The sequence below is a fragment of the Pristiophorus japonicus genome, chromosome 11 (genome assembly GCF_044704955.1).
Source record: "Pristiophorus japonicus isolate sPriJap1 chromosome 11, sPriJap1.hap1, whole genome shotgun sequence".
In the NCBI taxonomy this organism is placed as follows: Eukaryota; Metazoa; Chordata; class Chondrichthyes; family Pristiophoridae; genus Pristiophorus; species Pristiophorus japonicus.
Genome location: NC_091987.1, coordinates 215,124,361 through 215,148,279, shown reverse-complemented (window position 1 = coordinate 215,148,279; position 23,919 = coordinate 215,124,361). Strand labels below are relative to the sequence as shown.

At 49.2% G+C, this 23,919-nt stretch overlaps 1 protein-coding gene across 3 annotated transcripts in view; it reads right to left on the bottom strand.

The window, feature by feature from the left end:
* LOC139276479 (ubiquitin-associated and SH3 domain-containing protein B-like) overlaps nucleotides 1-23,919 on the bottom strand; it is a 149,304-nt gene that overhangs the window by 21,801 nt on the left and 103,584 nt on the right. For 2 of the 3 annotated variants that reach the window (XM_070894539.1, XM_070894541.1), the window contains exons 2-6: nucleotides 17,636-17,689; nucleotides 8,193-8,379; nucleotides 5,419-5,617; nucleotides 4,479-4,648; nucleotides 1,974-2,182 (exon numbers count right to left, since the gene is read on the bottom strand). In XM_070894539.1, coding sequence (XP_070750640.1) covers nucleotides 1,974-2,182; nucleotides 4,479-4,648; nucleotides 5,419-5,617; nucleotides 8,193-8,379; nucleotides 17,636-17,689 — 819 coding nt within the window. The remainder of the gene's footprint in view (nucleotides 1-1,973; nucleotides 2,183-4,478; nucleotides 4,649-5,418; nucleotides 5,618-8,192; nucleotides 8,380-17,635; nucleotides 17,690-23,919) is intronic. The other variant, XM_070894540.1, reaches the window with a different exon arrangement.

Here is a 23,919-nt window from a genome sequence, read left to right as displayed (position 1 = left end):
GAGATGGCGCATCACTGGCAGCACAGGAACATCAGCGGCAAAATCAGACATGCCGTCAATGTGTAAACGCCAACACGTTGCCAATGAACCGGGACCATTGGGTGATTGTGCTTTCCAATCAATTAATCAGGGAAGGACTTTGTACAGAAGATTCTGGAACTCTCTGTCCTTTTCAATTAAGATAATGTTCCCCTCAACCACAGAGACTGCACAAATATCCTCAGCTCTCACCAAATGGTAAAGACTTGCATTTATATAGCATCTTTCACAACCTCAGGACATCCCAAGGCGCTTTACAGCCAATGAAGTACTTTTGGAGTGCAGTCACTGTTGTAATGTGGGAAACGCGGCAGCCAACTTGTGCACAGCAAGCTCCCACAAACAGCAATGTGATAATGACCAGATCATCTATTTTAATGACATTGGCTGAGGGATAAATATTGTCCCAGCAAAGCCCAACAATAAAGAGCCCAACTCATCAAAAATGAACTCGATCTCCTTCCCCTGCCAATTCAAAGTGCCTTATCCCAAGTTATCTGACAAACACATTCTTTTAAAAGTACCAGATTCTCACTTTGCTGTGATTTTTTTTGCGCTGTTTAAAATCAAGATTTTTGGATTATTTGAATCTTTTTAGTCCAAAGAAAGGTAGAATTTTAACTTGACTCCCAAGGCGGGTTTGAGACGCGCGCCCATTTTATGCCCCACTTGATTCTACAGTAGTTCACCTCCATCGCGTCTAAAGTCAGGCGGCGTGCAAAGCTGGCCTCCGAAATAAACCCGGCTGGTGAGGTTTAGTTAGTTACCTCTCGAGTCTCTCACTTTTATGGCATTGCTTTTCAATTTTCCCCTCAGCCGGTCCCGAGGCCTCTCTCCGAGGTCGCCACCAGAGTGGCTCTGGCTCTCGGTTGGAGAAGGTGCGGTTTGCTGCTCTCCCGCGGCCTTGTCCGTGCCCAGGTGTGCTGGGAGAGGGAGCACGCAGTGACTGCCAGCAGGCTTAGGGCCTTCCACAACCAGGGGGCACCAGAGGGACTGGACTGCTTCATCAGCCCCCCACCTCAATCCCCGGAACCAAATTTTAATTTAATTTGATGAGGTTCCTTTCTGAATTGTGTGTTTAATTTAGTTTATTGGTGGTGTCCCTTTAAGAATGGCGCACTCACTATCTCCTCATTGATGACATCAGTCATTAAACACTGCAATTACCCAGAGGTAGAAGGGAACGTAGGCTCATTTAAAGGAGGAATATACTTGCATTGGAGGCAATTCAGAGAAGGTTCACGAGGTTGATTCTGGATATGAAGGGGTTGACTTATGAAGAAAGGTTGAGCAGGTTGGGCCTCTACTCGTTGGAGTTTAGAAGAATGAGAGGTGATCTTATTGAAACATATAAGATACTGAGGGGGCTCGACAAGGTAGATGCAGAGAGGATGTTTCCATTCGGGGGGAATCTAGAACTAGGGGGCATAGTTTCAGAATAAGTAGTCATAAGAACATAAGAAATAGGGGCAGGAGTCGGCCATTTGGCCCATCAAGCCTGCTCCACCATTCAATAAGATCATGGCTGATCTGATAATGGACTCAGCTCCACTTCCCTGCCCGCTCCCCATAATCCTTTACTCCCTTATCGCTCAAAAATCTGTCTATCTCCACCTTAAATATATTCAGACCCAGCCTCCACAGCTCTCTGGGGCAGAGAATTCCACAGATTTACAACCCTCCGAGAAGAAATTCCTCCTCATCTCAGTTTTAGAACAGCGATAAGGGAGTAAAGGGTTATGGGGAGCGGACAGGGAAGTGGAGCTGAGTCCATGATCAGATCAGCCATGATCTTATTGAATGGCGAAGCAGGCTTAATGGGCCAAATGGCCTACTCCTGCTCCCATTTTTTATGTTGTTCGATTCTCCTCCTGTTGCCCCGACGATGGTGATATGACACGGTGTGCTACACGGACGGGTGAAACGCCACTTACCCGTGAAAGACCCAAGTGTCGCATTCATCCGCCTTGGCTATGTAGTTCTCCGGAAGTAGGCCCGAGCAGCCTGTTGCCAGGGAGGTGCCGTATATCCAGCCCTCACTCGTGCTGCTCTGCTCAATCGAGGACATGAATATAAAATCTCCCTGCACCAGCTCCAGCTCGTCGTCATTCTGAGGTGTGTACGGGTACATCACGCGCAGAGTCTGTCAGAAAGAGAGCAGGGGAAACACTGAGGTTACAGGTCACACCGACCAGCTTAAGAGAACCCATTGAAAGAAAAGAAAGACTTGCATTTATATAGCAGCTTTCACGACCACCGGATGTCTCAAAAGTGCTTTACAGCCAATGAAGTACTTTTGGAGTGTAGTAACTGTTGTAATGTGGAAAACACAGCAGCCAATTTGTGCACAGCAAGCTCCCACAAAGAGCAATGTGATAATGACCAGATAAACGGTTTTTGTTATATTGTTTGAGGGATAAATATTGGCCAGGCACCGGGGATAACTCCCCTAACTCTTCTTCAAAATAGTTCCATGGCATCTTTTACATCCATCCCAGAGGGTAGATGTGGCCTTGGTTTAACATCTCATCCAAAAGATGACACCTCCGACAGTGCAGCACTCCCTCAGTACTGCCCCTCCGACAGTGCGGCTTTCCCTCAGTACTGCATCTCCGACAGTGCGGCGCTCCCTCAGCACTGCCCCTCCGACAGTGCGCCGCTCCCTCAGCATTGCCCGTCCGACAGTGCAGCACTCCCTCAGTACTGCCCCTCCGACAGTGCGGCTTTCCCTCAGTACTGCATCTCCGACAGTGCGGCGCTCCCTCAGCACTGCCCTTCCGACAGTGCGGCGCTCCCTCAGCACTGCCCCTCCGACAGTGCAGCGCTCCCTCAGCAGTGTCCCTCCGACAGTGCGGCTTTCCCTCAGCACTGCCCCTCCGACAGTGCGGCACTCCCTCAGTACTGCATCTCCGACAGTGCGGCGCTCCCTCAGTACTGCCCCTCCGACAGTGCGGTGCTCCCTCAGCACTGACTGGGAGTGTCAGCCTGGATTTATGTGCTCAAGTCCCTGGAGTGGGACTTGAACCCACAACCTTCTGACTCAGAGGCGAGTGTGCCACCCACTGAACCACAGCTAACTATTTGGCAAATATAAAAGAAACAGCTGTTTACATTTATCCAGAGCACAACCAAGTCCAATCGTTATCACCTCCTCCAAAAAGCTGGGATACTCAGTGCACAATATTGGCTACATGTTGTGACACCACTATTCCCGGCCAGAATGGAGATGATTGGCTAATTCCCCCGTCACATGCCTGGAGACCGCACTGCCGTCAGTGACTGGGATTGATTTTACGCTCATTAAAATATTGCTGCTAAAATAACTCTTCTTTTATCGGGAAATGCTGCAGTGGTTTGCAGTGACTTTTTAAATAGATTCTGTTTGCCACAAGACCCGCTCTGACACAGTGGTGCCAATAGATACGCTGCCAGCTCATTGGCTGACAGTGGTGCCAATAGGCACACTGCTAGCTCATTGGCTGATAGTGCCAATAGGCACACTGCTAGCTCATTGGCTGACACAGTGGTGCCAATAGACATGCTGCCAGCTCATTGGCCGACAGTGGTGCCAATAGGCACACTGCTAGCTCATTGGCTGATAGTGCCAATAGACATACTGCTAGCTCATTGGCTGACACAGTGGTATCAATAGACACGTTAGACAATATTTGGAGTCTGTTTATATTTTAGAATTTTCCAGACATCCCACTCAACAAACAGACAGGTCACTTAACAACAAACCCTACATTACTGTCCAATCAAAAACAACATGTAGGGTTGATGGTGTACTGAACAGTGGTGTCAGTTTACTGGAAGTGAAGCGGACACAGGGGTAACTGTGTGCCAGTAACTGCCCCAGGCTCCATGAAACAAACTAACCAAACACAGCCTGTGTATTTGACATTTTCCTGCTGCTTTTTGAGAAGCACATACAAGAAGGAATTTCAGAACAGGAGGCCATTCAGCCTCTCGAGTCTGTTCTGCCATTCAATTAGATCATGACCCATCTGTATTTTAAGCTCCATCTGCCCGCAATAGTTCTGTAACCCTTAATACCCTTGCCTAGTAAAAATCTAGCATTCCCAGTTTGGAAATTTCCAATTGACCCCCGGCCTCAACAGCTTTTTGGGGGTGGGTGGGGGGGGGAAAAGAGTTCCAGGTTCCCACTGCCATGTGTGTGAAGAAGTGCTTCCTGACATCACCCCTGACCGGCCTGGCTCTAATTTTAAGGTTCTGGCCCCTTGTTCTGGACTCCCCCGACCTGAGGGAATAGTTTCTCTCTATCTATCCGATCAACTCCTTTAATCATCTTAAACACCTCGATCAGCGACCAGATCACCCTATAATCTTCGCGACTCGAGAGAATATAAGCTTATGTTTGTCGATACGCAGACTCTTTTTCCCCCCTCCCCACCCCCCGACCGCGCGCGATTACTTACCTCGTGATTAGCGAATCGGATATCACGGGAATAAACAGCAGCTACCCAATCGCAGCCCAGCTTTAGGTCTACGCCGCGAGCCAATTTCTCCAGCGCAGTCAGGTGACTGGGCTGGAAATGATACGCGAGCGTGACATGGAGCTGCTTCTTGTGGGGTTCAACACGGACATCTATGAGAGAGAGAGAGAGAGACGGAGACAAAAGAATAAATTAACTGAGAAAATTATTTAGATAGTAACAGGAGGAGGCCATTTAGCCCCTCGAACCTGTCTCGCCATTCAATGAGATCATGGCTGATCTGTATCCCAACCTCCAGGGCTCCATCCATATCCCTTAACTAGCAAAAATCAATCCATAGACGCTACTAAACAGCTCACACACTAGAGCGCAGGAGCAAGAGATCGGAGAGAAGGAGACAGACAGACAGGAAATGGAAAGAAAGACTTGCATTTATATCGTATCTTTCACACCTTCGGGATGTCCCAAAGCTTTTTACAGCCAATGATGTATTTCTAAAGTGCAGCCACTGTTGTAATGGAGGAAACGCAGGAACATATTTGCGCACAGTAAGCTCCCACAATCAGCGATGAGGTAAAATGATCGTATAATCTATTTTAAGTGGTGTTGGTTGAGGGATAAATATTGGCCCCAGGACAGCGGGGAGAACTTCCTCCTGCTTTTCTTCAAAATAGTGCCATGAGATGTATTACATCTACCTCTCAGTACTGCAATGGAAGTGTCAATGTGGATTATGGGATCAAGTCCCTGGAGTAGGACTTGAACCCACGACCTTCTGACTGAGCGCTACCCACGGAGCCACGGCATAACACAATTCTGCCCGTTTTGCATCCCCCACTCAAGTCCAATTTCATCCCCGGTCTCATATTCATCGCCCTTGGTAACAGAATGTTTAATGGTCACCGCTGGTCAGATTACCCACCTGCTTTACTCGTAGCCTCAGCTGCAAAATCCGCAGCGAATTTCTTGATGATTTCCGCGCTCTCCTCCTCCACAAAGAGACCGATAAAGTTTGATGACGTGTACAGCTCCAGGGAAAGGGGGAGAGGAAAAGTCTCTTTCCATCGGCTGACTGTATTCTGCAAGGCTTCACACAGACCTTCCACTTTGCTGTCCTCGCACTGTAACATGACCACCACCAGCCGGAGTCAGTCCCACTCACTGCCACATCCTGAGCACCCAGCGCCGTACACCCTTCCCACAGTGCCCAGTTACACCCCCTCCCCACAGTGCCCACACACCCTCCCCACAGTGCCCAGTCACACCCCCTCCCCACAGTGCCCAGTTACACGCCCTCCCCACAGTGCCCAGTCACACACCCTCCCCACAGTGCCCAGTTACACACCCTCCCCACAGTGCCTAGTAATACACCCTCCCCACAGTGCCCAGTTACACACCCTCCCCACAGTGCCCAGTTACACACCCTCCCCACAGTGCCCAGTTACACACCCTCCCCACAGTGCCCAGTTACACACCCTCCCCACAGTGCCCAGTCACACACCCTCCCCACAGAGCCTAGTAACACACCCTCTCCACAGTGCCCAGTTACACCCCCTCCCCACAGAGCCTAGTAACACACCCTCCCCACAGTGCCCAGTTACACATCCTCCCCACAGTGCCCAGTTACACCCCCTCCCCACAGTGCCCACACACCCTCCCCACAGAGCCTAGTAACACACCCTCCCCACAGTGCCCAGTTACACCCCCTCCCCACAGAGCCTAGTAACACACCCTCCCCACAGTGCCCAGTCACACACCCTCCCCACAGTGCCCACACACACCCTCCCCACAGTGCCCAGTTACACATCCTCCCCACAGTGCCCAGTTACACCCCCTCCCCACAGTGCCCACACACCCTCCCCACAGAGCCCACACACCCTCCCCACAGAGCCTAGTAACACACCCTCCCCACAGAGCCTAGTAACACACCCTCCCCACAGTGCCCAGTCACACACCCTCCCCACAGTGCCCAGTCACACACCCTCCCCACAGTGCCCAGTCACACACCCTCCCCACAGTGCCCAGTAACACACCCTCCCCACAGTGCCCAGTAACACACCCTCCCCACAGAGCCTAGTAACACCCCCTCCCCACAGTGCCCAGTTACACACCTTCCCACAGAGCCTAGTAATACCCCCTCCCCACAGTGCCCAGTTACACCCCCTCCCCACAGTGCCTAATTACACACCCTCCCCACAGTGCCTGGTAACATCCCCTCCCCACAGTGCCCGGTAACATCCCCTCCCCACAGTGCCCGGTAACATCCCCTCCCCACAGTGCCCAGTTACACACCCTCCCCACAGTGCCCAGTTACACACCCTCCCCACAGTGCCCAGTTACACACCCTCCCCACAGTTCCCAATAACATCCCCTCCCCACAGTGCCCAATTACACACCCTCCCCACAGTGCCCGGTAACATCCCCTCCCCACAGTGCCCAGTTACACACCCTCCCCACAGTGCCCACACACCCTCCCCACAGTGCCCACACACCCTCCCCACAGTGCCCAGTTACACCCCCTCCCCACAGTGCCCAGTTACACACCCTCCCCACAGTTCCCAATAACATACCCTCCCCACAGTGCCCAGTTACACACCCTCCCCACAGTGCCCGGTAACATCCCCTCCCCACAGTGCCCAGTTACACACCCTCCCCACAGTGCCCAGTTACATCCCCTCCCCACAGTGCACAATTACACACCCTCCCCAGTGCACACACACCCTCCCCATAGTGCCCAATTACACCCCCTCCCCACAGTGCCCAATTACACCACCTCCCCACAGTGCCCAGTTACACACCCTCCCCACAGTGCCCAGTTACACACCCTCCCCACAGTGCCCAGTTACACACCCTCCCCACAGTGCTATAAACCCCAGTAACACACCCTCCCCTCAGTGCCCACACCCCCCTCCCCACAGTGCCCTGTAACACACCCTCCCCACAGTGCTATAAACGCCAGTAACATCCCCTCCCCACAGTTCCCAATAACATCCCCTCCCCACAGTGCTATAAACCCCAGTAACATCCCCTCCCCACAGTGCCCAGTTACACCCCCTCCCCACAGTGATGTCGGACCCAGTTACACACCCTCCCCAGAGACATTTTCTGCATGCTATGAAACGATTATATTAACAAAAGTGTTCCCAATGGAATCATGGGTAAAAGCACTGCCCCTGTGGTACCGCGTCCCACAGACCAGCAGATCCTGGCTCAGTCCCTGGGCTGTGCTCCATTACCAGATTACAACTGGCCTCCGCATTCCTGGGCTCAGAGCGGGGGGGATTGGGGGGGGCGGCAGGGTTTGGGTGCAGGGGATCAAATCAACTGGGGTTCCTGCCCCTGATCCGTATCCAGTGACACCTCTGAAAGTGAGTATGTGTGGATATAATGGTTTGAGTCGCCAACTGTGATGCCCTCCTTGGCCAGACAGCCTGCTGACCCTCACAAAGAAGGGGCAAGCGCACGAGGCACCACAGGGCAGCTGGCCCCCCCGAGGAAGCCTGTACCCTCACACGAGTCGAGTCAAGAGAGGAGAGAAAAAAAAAACAGCTCCACCCCACCCGGCCCTGTCACATAACTCATTCCAGCACAGGTATGATGGGCCGAATGGCATTTTGCTGTGCTATATGATTCTACGATTTAAATTAAACACCTGACTTTCCCCAGAAATGAGCTGCAAAGGCCCCAGACACTCACCATGAAGAACTGGCAGAGCGTGATGTGAGGGAAGATGTTGTGAGCCTTGTTTTTGCCGCAAACCTGCCGCGACTGATGCCAGTACTCGAAGAGTTTGTTGGCCAGTGGTCCAGTGGGCCGCAGGTACAGAACATATTCTCGAGGAAGAGGGTCATCCAGGAAGGGGTCGTCCACATGCGAAAACAGCCTAATATGACGGAGGGACAGAGGAAAGAAAAGAAGAGATTGAAGTGAATTTCCTGACATGAGAGACGGCACTTTGCGATCACCGCATTGACCAGCAACTCAGCGGGTTCGTCAAACACTCAGCGTCTCAATGCCAGATTCGCACACAGACTGGAAGAAATCAATGTAGTGCTTTTCAGTCGAGCCTCAGCACCCCCACATGCCGACAAAATCAATCGCTGCAATGAAATGGAAAATAATTCAGCTGGGTTGGTGTGGAGTGGAGAAAACACGTTTCCTGAAAGCAGACAGGCACCAGGGATTTCACGGAACAAACAATCAGGCAACAGGAGAGCTGCGAATCACCTTGCAGTCTCCACAAATACTCCTAATGTCTGAAACACAAGACGGTCGATCACATGTGTTGGTGCTCTCGGGGTGTGCCCCTCGATGGGAGGGCTGGTTATGCAGGTCCGAGCACGCTGTCCTTGGTCAAAGGAAACTGGAATGGCCACGATCCAGGGGGGGGGGGGCTGGAGGAATGTTGTTCCTCTCCACGCCCGACTGTCCAATCTGTGTGTGGAAATCTGGAATAAAAACAGAAAATGCTGGAAACACTCAGGTCAGGCAGTGTCTGTGGAGAGCGAAACAGAGTTAATGCTTCAGGACAGAACGGTCATCATGACAAAAAGTCATGTTAACTCGGTTTCTCTTTCCACAGATGCTGCCTGACCTGCTGAGTATGTCCCGCATTTTCTGTTTTTATTTCAGATTTCCAAAGTCTTTTGCTTTTGTATTCATGTAAATCTGGAACTCTCTTCCCCAAAAAGCTGTTGAGGTTGGAGGTGGTGAGGAGCGGCGTCAGTTGAACATTTCAAAACGGAGATTAATAGATTTATGTTAGGCAAGGGTATTAAGGGTTACAGAACTAAGGAGGGTCAGTGGAGTTAATTAGATCAGCCGTGACCTCATTGAATAGCGGAACAGGCTCGAGGGGCTGAATAGCCTTCTCCTGTTCCTATCTTTGTTCTTGGGTTGTGGCCAATATCCCTAGTTGTCCTGAGGGACATCAAGAGTCAAGCACACAGTGCAGGATTGGAGTCACATGTAGGCCAGACTGGTTAGGGGCAGTGGGTTCCCTTCTCTGAGGGGCATTAGTGACCCAGTTGAGCTTTGATGACAATCCGACACACTTCATGGTGCCAACCCGGAAATAACGAGATTTATATACGATTTGCTACTGTGAGATTTAAATCCATGACCTCTGGGATGTTAATTCAGCACAATAACCATGTGGCTGATGCAACCCTATTGAGTGAGGGCTCACGGCAGAAGAGTTAACTTGTAAAGTTAGCCCTCAGAATTTCTAGGACGAGGGGAAGGCCAAAAGTCCAACCAAGCTGGTCACTTTTTGACCAAGCCATTGTTCAACGGGTACAATAACAGAGTGGTCATGGCAAGTTGGAAAACTGAATTTAATAAATCTAGGCTTGCACAAAAAAAAATTAATGACGCGGTCATAAAAACTCAACTGGTTCACTAATGTCCTTCAGGGAAGAGAACCTGTTGTCCTTACCCACTCTGGCCTACACCTGGACTTAGCCCCATCTGAAGCGGCCTAGCAAGCCCCTCTGTTGTGCCAACAATTTGCCAGGAAGCGCAACAGGCAACGTCTCGAGAAGATCAAGACAGCATCTACCCAGCTTCACACCCTCAAATCAATGCTCTCCAGAAACACAGCTAGTTTCCTCCTTAACCCATTTGCACGTCAGTGACCTTCCCTGGCAACTCATCCCATAACTCTACATTGCATTTTGGCCCAACAGCTTCCACCCGACTGCCCAACTCACTCAATTAGGGATCATTAAGTCAAGGAGTTGGAAAAACCGGCCATTTAAAACGGGGCCTTCTCTCTGCTGTAAAGTAGGTGAAAATCCTTTTGCTTTCCTGCTCTCAATAAGCACAAGACCAGTGACCTCATGCACATCACAGACATCTGCATCATTTGCTCTAGTTTCATGCTGCGACAACCAAAACTGCAGAATTAAGTCGTAACTCTGGAAGCAGTCAGTTTCCGAGAGCACTGCAGGGCCAAGGAGTCAGAGTTACTGCCAGCCTCAACTCAGTTGTACTTGGGCAAGACAAACTCCTGTTTTTGTTTAAAAACAGTATAGTAGTATTAGGCGGTCCCTCGTATTGAGGATGACCTGCTTCCACACCAAAAAGGGATGAGTTCACAGGTGTTTCAACGAGGGACCTGACATTCTAGGGCCCGAACTCCATATTGAAGGATGGAAGATGCCTGTGCGTGGATTTATTTTAATGTGGGGTGACCGTTGTACACCAGCTACCACACGGGCTTGACAGAGCTAGGTCTTGGTCCAGCGGCAAGGGTTAACCAAGACGACTGGAGACCTGCTCTGCTGCACGGGCCTAGCGCGCGCACACATCGCAGTGTGGGTTGGCCCGTGCTGCCCCTGGGCCCTCGCCTCAGCTGGGTCCCGAACTCACGCCTCTCCTGAGCCCCGATCTCTCACCGCTCCTCCGCCCCGATCAAAAATGGAGCAGTCAGTAACAGGACATCAATTAGTTTCCTCTTATCTCGGAGACATCAAATATCTACACTTCATCATAGGCTGTCCCTCGGAATCGAGGAAGACTTGCTTCCACTCTCAGCATGAGTTCTTAGGTGGCTGTACAGTTCAATCTGGCACAGGTTGGACAGATAGTCATGGAGGGAAAGGGTGGGCAGGGAGCGTGGTTTGCCGCACGCTCCTTCCGCTGCCTGCCATTGATTTCTGCATGCTCTCGGCGTTGAGACTCGAGGTGCTCAGTGCCCTCCCGAATGCACTTCCTCCACTTAGGGTGATCTATGGCCAAGGACTCCCAGGTGTCAGTGGGGATGTCACACTTTATCAGGGAGGCTTTGAGAGTGTCCTTATAATGGTTCCTCTGCTTGCCTTTGGCTTGTTTGCCATAGACGAGTTCCGAATAGAGTGCTTGATTTGGGAGTCTCGTGTCTAGCATGCGGACTATGTGGCACGCCCAGCGGAGCTGATCGAGTGTGGTCAGTGCTTCAATGCTGGTGATGTTGGTCTGGATGAGGACATTAATGTTTGTGCGTCTGTCCTCCCAGGGGATTTGCAGGATCTTGCGGAGACATCGCTGGTGGTATTTCTCCAGCAACTTGATGTGTCTACTGTACATGGTCCATGTCTCTGAGCCATACAGGAGGGCGGGTATTACTACGGCCCTGTAGACCATGAGCTTGGTGACAGTTTTGAGGGCCTGGTCTTCAAAGACTCTTTTCCTCAGGCAGCCGAACTGGCGCACTGGAGGCAGTGTTGGATCTCATCAATGCCTGCTCTTGTTGATAGGAGGCTCCCGAGATAGGGGAAGTGGTCCACGGTGTCCAAGGCCACGCCGTGGATCTTGATGTTTGGGGGGCAGTGCTGTGCGGCGAGAAAAGGCTGGTGGAGGACCTTTGTCTTACTAATATTTAGCGTAAGGCCTATGCTTTCATACGCCTCGGTAAATACGTCGACTGCGTCCTGGAGTTCAGCCTCTGTGTGCACAGATGCAGGCGTCGTCCGTGTACTGTAGCTCGACGACAGAGGTTGGGGTGGTCTTGGACCTGGCCTGGAGACGGCGTAGGTTAAACAGCTTCCCACTGGTTCTGTAGTTTAGTTCCACTCCAGCGGGGAGCTTGTTGACTGTGAGGTGGATCATGGCAGCGAGGAAGATTGAGAAGAGGGTTGGGGCGATGACACAGCCCTGCTTGACCCCGGTCCGGACATGAATTGGGTCTGTGATGGATCCGTTGGTAAGGATCATGGCTTACATATCTTCTTGAAATTTGTTATTTGAAATATCAAAATATTAACCCTTCAACTAGACTGGAGTTTATCAGCAGAAACAATCGCCAATACTGAAATTTGTTGTGTGTCTGGAATATCTAGCACCACCAAATATGAGACTGCAGGAGGTACAACAATGTAATGTGAGCATTTGTAGACATTTCCTTACCTCAATAGGTCTTCATGCATCACATCAGTTTAAGTATCTCATTGAAAGGCATCCCATTAACAATAACTTGCATTTATATAGCGTCTTGATCATCATAAAACATCGCAAGGTGCTTCACAGTAGTGTTATCAAATAAATATATGATACCGAGCCACATAAGGAGATATGAGGACAGGTTGGTCAGAGTTAGGTTTTAAATGAGCGTCTTAAAAGGAGAGAACTGGGGTTAAACCAACACCCTCTCTCCAGGAACAATTTAGAGCTGGATTCACAGGCATGTACCCAATGTTAGTGGCATGCAGCTCCTCCAGCTCAACGGTGCTGGAATGTCAGCCTTGAGGAATCTTGAAGAGCCTTCTATTCTTCAATCACTGTGCCGTTGCTCAACATGTGCTCCCCCACCCCACCAGTGGTTGGCCCTCGTTCCACTGGGACACTCCTGCCCTCGAACTCCCTACCCAGTTCCCTTGGCCCTGGCCAGCACTGACCCAGCTTTCAAAATCTCTCTCTTCTATCACGCTTTTGGTTCTCCAACTTAGCCTCTCCTCTTTCCTCACGCTGATGGGGAGAGTTTTATAAATGCTCCTTTCCACAGTCATCGACAAGGAAGGCCATTGTCCATGGTTTGCTCGTTAAAGAAGGGAATGTACCACAAAGTTGGCTGATGAGAGTTTGCAAAGAGTCAAGTCGTGCAGTAGAGGGATGCTCTTATGAGGTTTTGGGAGAAACTCTCACCCGTTACCCTGCCCCACCCAGTTGCCTCTGCCCCCTCACCTCTGTTTCCAACTTCATACAAACCCGAAGGTCCCAGATTTGTTCCCTGATCTATGCTGATCAAGTTGGGGCAGAAATTGGAGGGGGATTGTGGAGGTGGGGGGGGGGGGGGGGGGGGGGGAAGACTCATCCAGGATCCCTATTCCTGACTACAATCCCATCTGGAAAACGTGTATGTAGTTAACAGGCAAGAGTGGGTTTTGGGACTGGCTGCGAAGTTGTACAGTCCAGATCCGAAGAGCCGAGTGATACTCTGAACTCATCCGAGGTGAAGGGCCAGAGGTCAAAGGGTACCTGGCGCCCATGGAAACATACCCGAGGAACAATCAGTACCTTTGGAGGGAAGGTTAGATCATTGTTGGGGAAAAAGCAGTCTGGTACAACAGGATAATCCAGGAAGGATGCACATGTATCACACATTGAGAGCATGTCCCACTCTCAACTCCCAAACGCGACTTTCTGCTTTAGGATCACCACAACAATGGAGAGCGTTTCAGGCTCTACCCTCGAGGCGTGTTTGAGGCAGTGCGAGTCATTGAATTATTGCACAGGCTCTCAGCTGGGACTGCTTACGTTGGAATTTAACAGTCAGACTCATGGGCAAAGGTTGGAGACGAGAGCTGGTTTTTAATTCTAAGAATCAGAGTGGGAGTTGCTGCAATACGTTTCACACCACGTCACTAAAGTAAAACCTTGCGAAGGCCAGCCAGAGAGATTCTTTTAAAAAAAAAATGTTTTTAATTCCGCTGCCTTATTCTCTTTAGTATGGCACCTGCCACCTTAGAGAGAGAGAGAGAGAGAGAGAGAGAGACACACACACACACGGGCTAACCACGTCAGCCACATCCTGTGAGTAGAGATGCAACAATCGTAGCCAGGCAGTTAAGGTATCCCCTGAGTCTGGCACTGAAGTCAGCAAGGCAGGAAACACTTCGAGAAGCCTGGGTTGACACTGCTACACACGACAAGTGGTGTCAGCAAGGGTTATACCTGGAACCGATTACCGGTCCTTATGCAACGGCGTCAGGAATGCACCAGAAATATTTGTTCCTCCTCTCCCTCCCTCACTAAATGTAGGTTTATTTACCTTTTTCTTGAGAGCTCCCTCCATGCCAACCAGCTGAATAAATTAGAATGTTGATTAACTAAAGAAAGAGTAGGGCCTATTAGAGACCATAAAGGTAACCTGTGTATGGAGGCGGAAGGCGTGGGTATGGTTCTTAATGAATACTTTGCGTCCGTTTTCACAAAAGAGGGACGATGCAGATATTGCAATCAGGGAGGAGGAGCTGAAATATTAGACAAAATAAACAGAGTGAGAGGAACTATTAAGGGGCTTAGCAGCTTTGAAAGTGGATAAATCCCCCAGGCCCGGATGAAATGTATCCCAGACTGTTGAGAAGAAAAAGGAAATAAGCAGAGGCTCAGATTATCATTTTCCAGTCGCCTGTGGCTACATGTGTGGTACCAGAGGACTGGAGGATTGCTAATGGTTGTACCTTTGTTTAAAAAGGGAGAAATGGATAGACCGAGTAATTACAGGCCAGTCAGCCTAAGCTCGGAGGTGGGAAAATTATTGGAAAAAATTCTGAGGGACAGGATTAATCTTCGTGTAGAAAGACACGGATTAATCACGGCCAGTCAGCATGGATTTGTTAAGAGAAGGTCGTGCCTGACTAACTTGATTGAATTTTTTGAGCAGATAACAAGGAGGGTCGATGAGGATAGTGCGTATATGGATTTTAGCAAAGCTTTTGATAAGGTCCCACATGGCCGTCTGGTCACGAAAGTAAAAGCTCATGGGATCCAGGGCAAAGTGGCAAGTTGGAACTAAAGTTGGCTCAGAGGCAGGAAGCAAAGGGTAATGGTCACTGGGTGTTTTTGTGATTGGAAGGCGGTTTCCAGTGGGGTTCCGCAGAGCTCAGTGCTGGGTCCCTTGCCTTTTGTGGTATACATAGAAACATAGAAACATAGAAAATTGGTGCAGGAATAGGCCATTCGGCCCTTCTAGCCTGCACCGTCATTCAATGAGTTCATGGCTGAACATGCAACTTCAGTACCCCATTCCTGCTTTCTCGCCATACCCCTTGATCCCCCTAGTAGTAAGGACTTCATCTAACTCCTTTTTGAATATATTTAGTGAATCAACAACTTTCTGTGGCAGAGAATTCCACAGGTTCACCACTCTCTGGGTGAAGAAGTTTCTCCTCATCTCGGTCCTAAATGGCTTACCCCTTATCCTTAAACTGTGACCCCTGGTTCTGGACTTCCCCAACATCGGGAACATTCTTCCTGCATCTAACCTGTCTAAACCCATCAAAATTTTAAACGTTTCTATGAGATCCCCTCTCATTCTTCTGAACTCCAGTGAATACAAGCCCAGTTGATCCAGTCTTTCTTGATATGTCAGTCCCACCATCCTGGAAATCAGTCTGTCGAACCTTCGCTGCACTCCCTCAATAGCAAGAATGTCCTTCCTCAAGTTAGGAGACCAAAACTGTACACAATACTCCAGGTGTGGCCTCACCAAGGCCCTGTACAACTGTAGTAACACCTCCCTGCCCCTGTACTCAAATCCCCTCGCTATTAAGGCCAACATGCCATTTGCCTTCCCAACCGCCTGCTGTACCTGCATGCCAACCTTCAATGACTGATGTACCATGACACCCAGGTCTCGTTGCACCTCCCCTTTTCCTAATCTGTCACATTCAGATAATAGTCTGTCTCTCTGTTTTTACCACCAAAGTGGATAACCTCACATTTATCCACATTATACTTCATCTACCATGCATTTGCCCACTCACCTAACCTATCCAAGTCACTCTGCAGCCTCATAGCATCCTCCTCGCAGCTCACACTGCCACCCAACTTAGTGTCATCCGCAAATTTGGAGATACTACATTTAATCCCCTCGTCCAAATCATTAATGTACAATGTAAACAGCTGGGGCCCCAGCACAGAACCTTGCGGTACCCCACTAGTCACTGCCTGCCATTCTGAAAAGTCCCCATTTACTCCTACTCTTTGCTTCCTGTCTGACAACCAGTTCTCAATCCATGTCAGCACACTACCCCCAATCCCATGTGCTTTAACTTTGCACATTAATCTCTTGTGTGGGACCTTGTCGAAAGCCTTCTGAAAGTCCAAATACACTACATCAACTGGTTCTCCCTTGTCCACTCTACTGGAAACATCCTCAAAAAATTCCAGAAGATTTGTCAAACATGATTTCCCTTTCACAAATCCATGCTGACTTGGACCTATCATGTCACCTCTTTCCAAATGCGCTGCTATGACATCCTTAATAATTGATTCCATCATTTTACCCAGTACTGAGGTCAGGCTGACCGGTCTATAATTCCCTGTTTTCTCTCTCCCTCCTTTTTTAAAAAGTGGGGTTACATTGGCTACCCTCCACTCCATAGGAACTGATCCAGAGTCTATGGAATGTTGATCAATGATTTAGACTTGAATGTAAGGGGTATGATTGAGAAATTTGCAGATGATACAAAAATTGGCCATGTGATTGATAATGAATAAGAAAACTGTAAACTGCAGGAAGATATCAATGAACTGGTCAGGTGGGCAGAACAGTGGCAAATTCAATCCGGAGAAGTGTGAGGTAATGTATTTGGGGAGGGCTAACAAGGCAAGGAATACGCTAAATGGTAGGACACTGAGAAGTGTAGAGGAACAGAGGGACCTAGGAGTGCATGTCCACAGATCCTTGAAGGTAGCAGGACAGGTAGATAAAGCGGTTAAGAAGGCATACAGGATACTTGCCTTTATTAGCCATGACATAGAGTACAAGAGCAGGGAGGTTATGCTTGAAGTGTATTAAACACTAGTTAGGCCACAGCTAGAGTACTGCGTGCAGTTCTGGGTATCACATTACAGGAAGGATGAAAGTGCACTAGAGAGGATACAGAGGAGATTTATGAGAATGTTGCCTGGACTGGAGAATTTTACCCATGAGGAAAGATTGGATAGGCTGGGGTTGTTTTCTTTGGAACAGAGGAGGCTGAGGGGAGACCTGCTTCAGGTGTATAAAATTTATGAGGGGCCTGGATAGAGTGGATAGGACGGACCTATTTCCCTTAGCAGAGAGGTCAACAACCAGGGGGCATAAATTTAAAGTAATTGGTAGGTGGTTTAGAGGGATTTGAGGGGAAATTTCTTCACCCAGAGGGTGGTGACAAGTCTGGAACTCACTGCCTGAAAGGGTAGCAAAGGCAGAAACCCTCACCACATTTAAAAAGTACTTGAATGTGCACTTGAAGTGCCGTAACCTACAGGGCTACGGACCTAGAGCTGGAAAGTGAGATTCGGCTGGGTGGCCCTTTGTCGGCCGGTGATGGGCCGAATAGCCTCCTTCGGTGCTGTAAATTTTTATGATTCTATGAAGACCAGATCACTGTGAGTAAAAGCTGTAAGAGAATAGAGTTATCGACATTTGTAGATATTGATCTCATACCAACCAATCACACGCTGCCTGGACGCTCTTCCCGCCTGTGGATGCTAGCGCCTTTAGTCTGGAAGAAAAAGATGAAAGAAGAATTGTTAACACACTGGGTATGAGAGCAGCCCACTCGATCCCTTCAGCCCATTCATCGAGTGCTGCAATCGGTTACTGGCACCTTGCAGTCCATGCATGTTCCACCTGGGGAGGAGCAAATCTCTGACAACAGGTTACCAAACTCGGATTATAATCCTCAGCGAACCAGAACTGGGGCAGAGCACCAGGGATAAATATTGGCCCAGGACACCACTGAGAACTCCCCCGGTTCTTCTTCGAAATAGTGTCATGGAATCTTTTAATTCCATCTGAGTTTAACGTCTCATCTAAAAGACAGCACTTCCAACAATGCCGTGCTCTCACAGCACTGCAATGGAAGTGACAGCCTGGATTTTGTACTCGCGTCCCTGGAGTGGGTCTTGAACCCACAGCTTTCTGACTCCAAGGCAAGAGTGCTGCCCACTGAGCCAAGGCTGACACATCTGAGAGAAAATCTGCTCTTTTGAAAAAAAAACAGGCAAAGTAGAACGGTATGGAGGCTGCAGGATGTTGAGAGTGTGGTGTGTATCCTGTAACATCTATCTCTGTCACTCGATGCTACAAAGATGATGATCCTGATTGAAGGACTGTATTCTGGAACATTAGCATCGATCAATCAAGCTGCGCGCAGAGAAATCACAATATCCAATTCAATCAGCCGGTCACATTACAGGGAGCACAAAGACCGAGAGACACACAGTCAGACCTCATATGAGCTCATTAGATTACAAGGAGCACTGACTGTGCAATTCTGCTGCCCGTGTCTAACTCGCACCAAGTCCCGTTCACCCATCACCTGTGACCTCCATTGTCTGCCAATCCAGCAACGCCTCAATTTTAAAATTTTCATCCTGGTTTTCAAATTTCTCCCTGGCCTCGCCCTTCCCGATCTCTGTAACCTCCTCCAGCCCTATAACCCTCCTCCAATTCTGGCCTCTTGTGCATCCCTGATTTTCATCATTCCACCATTGGTGGCCGTGCCTCCAGCTGCCTGGGCCCCAAGCTCTGAAATTCCCTCCCTAAACCTCTCCGCTTCTCTCCTTTTAAGACATAACATAAGAAATAGGAGGAGTGGATCATTCAGCCCCTCGAGCCTGCTCCGCCATTCAATAAGATCTTCAACCTCAAAAACACTTTCCCGCCCAATCCCCATATCCCTGGATTCCTCTCGAATCCAACAATCTATTGACCTCAGCCTTGAATATACTCAACAACTGAGCATCCACAGCCCTCTTGGGTAGAGAATTTCAAAGATTCACAACCCTCTAGGTGAAGAATTTTCTCTTCATCTCAGTCTTAAATAGCCAATCCCTTATCCGGAGACTGTGCCCCCTTAAAGGTAGCGTAGAATCAAGGCTGCAGGTTGTTCAGAGTGCAGTGACGTTCCTTAAAACCTACCTCTTTGATCAAGTTATTGGTCACTTGTCATTTTTTTTTCTGCTTATCTTTGTAACAGGAACTAGGCATTAGCACCCCCACCCCCACCCCACCCCCCCACACCGCCAGATTCATTTTTCACCATCTATAAGTAGTTTCCATGTTATTTAAGGCCTCTGGTGATGAGCTCTGGTGGGGCCTAAGTTTTTGCACATTTTGTTACTGGAAAATAAAAATTCGTCTTCGCTTTGACAAGGCCATTGGAAGCAGGGCAAGAAGTGGAGTGGTTTGCGAGACTGGAAGTTGTGGTGTCAGAGTCAGAGGTATTTGCAAAATGTTTTAGGATTGTGTTACTCGTGAGACGGTTTTCTAGTAGTCAGCTTTAACGAGAAAGCTAGCATTACGGTCGGGTATCTCGGTGCCTCAGAACACTCTGAAAAATTGGTTAACCATTTGTAACCATGTCACACTTCTGCTTCCTGACTTCTACACACCTTTTTAAAAATGTTGCTAAATATTAAGCCTGCAGACTCCCATTGATTTAGTCAGTAATTCCACTGCTTGGGAACTGAGCCACACAGATCAGCACTCGATCCCAGTCTGCACTGTACCAGCTGATCTTGGCCCTGGCCAGTGATGGGGACACCATGGCGGGCCTCAGTACCCGTAGGCTCAGGATGGGGCGGCGCTTATTTGCAACCCGGTGACACGAACCAGAACAAGCGCTCACTTGGTGCAGCCTCCCATGGTTGAATACTGTACAGCTGCCCACACCAATGGAATTACACTTCAGAGTCTAATGGGGAGAAAATATATGGTGGCATCATAACATAGACAAAATAGTCTGTGGAAGATATAGAGAGCGAGCGAGAGAGACACAAAGAGCGCGAGAGAGCGCCAGAGAGACAGACAGAGCCAGAGAGAGAGAGAGAGAGAGAGACACAGAGTGTAGAATCTGGAGGCGAGCCACAGATGGTCTATCAGATAACAAGCTTATTGCTTACCCAGTAGTCAGTAGGAGGTGGCAATGTATAATCCACCCAGTCATCGACTCCACCCAACTACCAACTCTAATATTTGCGAGTGCAAAAATATTTATATTCATACAAATCTGAGAAGCTTGGGAACAATGCAGGAGGTAGTGATGTTTGACAGGAACGGAAAAAGCAAATGCCACAGTTGAAAGTGGGAAAGGAGAGCAGTGGCTCAGAAAGGGTTAATGACAACCGTGGCGATCCACCAACCAAAATGGATGTGGTCTCCAAAGGATGAGGGCAAGGTCACCAGTAATGGACTTCAATCACTCTCCCATCAAGTCGGGATTTTTCTTTTAGCTACTTATGATGATATTAGCGTGCACGGCCCTCATTTATTATACAGCTCAAACAGCCCATTAAGCTGCACTCGCCGCGTGCGACACATTGATCCACTTCAGACGCCGGTTAAGAGGTCTTCACGGGAGACAGCGGTTCTCCCAAACCGGCAACGCGCTTCTTGATTGAAGAGCGTGGATGATGATAAAATGAGCTTTTGAAAGCACTTGAGAGAGAGAGAGGAAATTCTGCATTAATACAGAAGCTCAGCATGTCTCAGAATATTCCAAAGTGCTTCGCATATAATTAATCACTCTTGAAGAGCCGACACTGTTGCCATGTGGGCAAGTGTGGCGGCCATTATGTACACAGCAAGATCCCACAAAAGGCAATGAGTCGAATGTCCGGTTAATCAGGTTTGATTGGTGGGGTTAGTTGAGGGAGGAATGTTGGCCCAGAAAACCAGGACCAAAACACCCAGCCCTTCTTCCGATAGTGTCAACAACTTGCATTTATATAGCACCTTTAACAGTGAAATGTCCAAGGCGCTTCACATAAGTATTATGAGATAAAAAATGACACCAAACCACACAAGGAGAAATTAGGGCAGGTGGCCAAAAGCTTGGGCAAATTGGTAGGTTTGAAGGAGCATCTTGAAGGAGGAAAGAGAGGCAGAGAGGTTTAGGCAGGGAGTTCCAAAGCTTAGGGCCTAGGCAACAGGAAGCACGGCCACCGATGGTTGAGCGATTATAATCAGGGATGCTCAAGAGGGCAGAATTAGAGGAGCACAGATATATTGGGGGGTTGTGGGGCTGGAGGAGATTACAGAGATAGGGAGGGGCGAGGCCATGGAGGGATTTGAAAACAAGGATGAGAATTTTGAAATCAAGGCGTCGCTTAATTGGGAGCCAATGTAGGTCAGCGAGCACAGGGGTGATGGGTGAGCGGAACATGGTGCGAGTTAGGACACGGGCAGCCGAGTTTTGGATCACCTCTAGTTTACATAGGGTAGAATGTGAGAGGCCAGCCAGAAGTGCGTTGGAATAGTCAAGTCTAGAGATAACAAAGGCATGGATGAGCTGAGACAAGGGCAGAGACGGGCGATGTTACAGAGGTGGAAATAGACGGTCTTAGTTCTGCTGCAGATATGTGGTCAAAAGCTCATTGCAGGGTGAAATCTGACACCAAGGTTGCGAACTGTGTGGTTCAGCCTCAGACAGAAGTTGGAGAGAGGGATGGAGTCGGTATCTTGGGAATGGAGTTTGTGGCGGGGGCCGAAAACAATGGCTTCGGTCTTCCCAATATTCAATTGAGGGTTAAGCCAGAAGAAAGAAGGATCGGACATATTCTGAAACACAGGTAGAAAAATATATATACTTTTATAAAAAGGGACAATTTTTAAAAAAACATCAAGGAGGATAGGAAAAAAATTATCTAATAGTGAATTCAGGAGAAACTTCTTTACCCAAAGAGTGGTGAGAATGTAGAACTCACTACCACGGAGTAGTTGAGCATAAACACCAGCACGGACCAGTTGAGCCGAAAGGCATGTTTCTGTAAAATTTTATGTAATTCTATATAAAAAGTAATACTTTAAATTAAATCAATCAGTCTCCTTTATATCTTGAGCACTACAATAGAGAGTCAGTGAGAGATTTACACAGAGCTTTCAGTCAGGAGAGTGGGGAGAGCCCATGATGGAGTCGATTGTTCCTGGTGTAATGGAAAGAATGGGTCCAACAGGTTATGTGGCCTATCTCTGTTCTATGCTTTCTTAATCTTTCCCCCAATTTCCCTCTTGTCCTGACCAGAATGCATTGATACGCAATGGGTTATAATTCCATGAGCCCCACAACACCAAGGGACTATTCTTCACGCCAGAGACTGGACGTTGGGCAATGGCTGGCCAGTCAACCAGGGGAGTATTGCAGGTGAACCAGCTTTCATCCTCAATAATATGCATTCATTTTATAGCAGGGGGTCGCTGGGGAGCAAATCAAGATTGGGACCCTTGGGTGGGATCTTGGGATCTGAATACAATTCACTTCCACGTTGGAAGGACAAATTCACCAATTGGACCATCAGAATCGTGGTGGATTTAGTTTCTGAAACACAAAATATAAAAGAGAGGGTGCCAGGGTTGATTGTCAGTCGGTGCTGAATTCGACAATGTCACCCTGTATGGCTCAGAGACATGGACCATGTACAGTAGACACCTCAAGTCGCTGGAGAAATACCACCAACGATGCCTCCGCAAGAACCTACAAATCCCCTGGGAGGACATATGCACCAACATTAGCATCCTCGACCAGGCCAACATCCCCAGCATTGAAGCACTGACCACACTCGATCAGCCCCGCTGAGCGGGCCACATTATTCGCATGCCAGACACGAGACTCCCAAAGCAAGCGCTCTACTCGGAACTCCTTCATGGCAAATGAACCAAAGGTGGGCAGAGGAAACGTTACAAGGACACCCTCAAAGCCTCCCTGATAAAGGGCAACATCCCCACTGACTCCTGGGAGTCCCTGGCCAAAGACCGCCCTAAGTGGAGGAAGCGCATCCGGGAGGGCGCTGAGCACCTCGAGTCTCATCACCGAGTGCATGCAGCGGAAAGAACATGCGACAAACCTGTCCCAACACGCCCTTACCCTCAACGACTGTCTGTCCCACCTGTGGCAGGGACTGTGACTCTCGTATTGGACTGTTCAGCCACCAAAGGACTCATTCTTAGGAGTAGAAGCAATTCTTCCGATTCCAAGGGACTGCCTATGATGATGATGATGATGATGATGATGATGGAGACAACGTCAGCGGGTCAGCTGTTATGGCGTCGCAGAGCCCAGAGCTCGGAGAGGGGAGAATCGGGTTCTTGCTGCCGATTCCCATCCAGTAACAGCTGCTAGGAACCAATCGTGTGGGTCTCCATCCGATGACTCTTGCTACAAAGGTCGCCCATGCGCGCATCGGCGCACTTCGGTTGAGCGCTGGATTGGGATCTCCTGATTATCCCATGGTTAAGTTTGCATCAAGACCCATGCATGCAGTATGCTATTTGGGCAGGGTATCAGAGGGCTGCGTGTGTCCACGAGACCACACACCGCCCCCACACCCCCACCAGAGTCAGAGCACCTTCAGCACAGCCGGAGCACGAGTGAAACACAGCTCACACCTAACAGTGACAGAGCGGGACTGGGGAAATGAGGAATCACTGTGGTCTAGGACACCAGGATCGAGATGGAAACCTCAAACTCCCACCGTCACGAGACAGCAACTGAAACTGCAATTTTATTTTTGGTTCGTTAAAATTCGACTTTTGAATTTATATTCTGAGCACGGAGATCAAGGTTCCAATTTAAAGTCCTCCCAGGTGGGGGGGGGGGGGAAATCTGCCAGAGTTCCCAGTCCAAATCATTATCCACTAACCCATGCTGGAATTGGCGAAAGAGATGGGGAATTCTCCCCGGTGTCCCGGGCCAATATTTATTCCTCAACCAACATCACTAAAAAACATTAT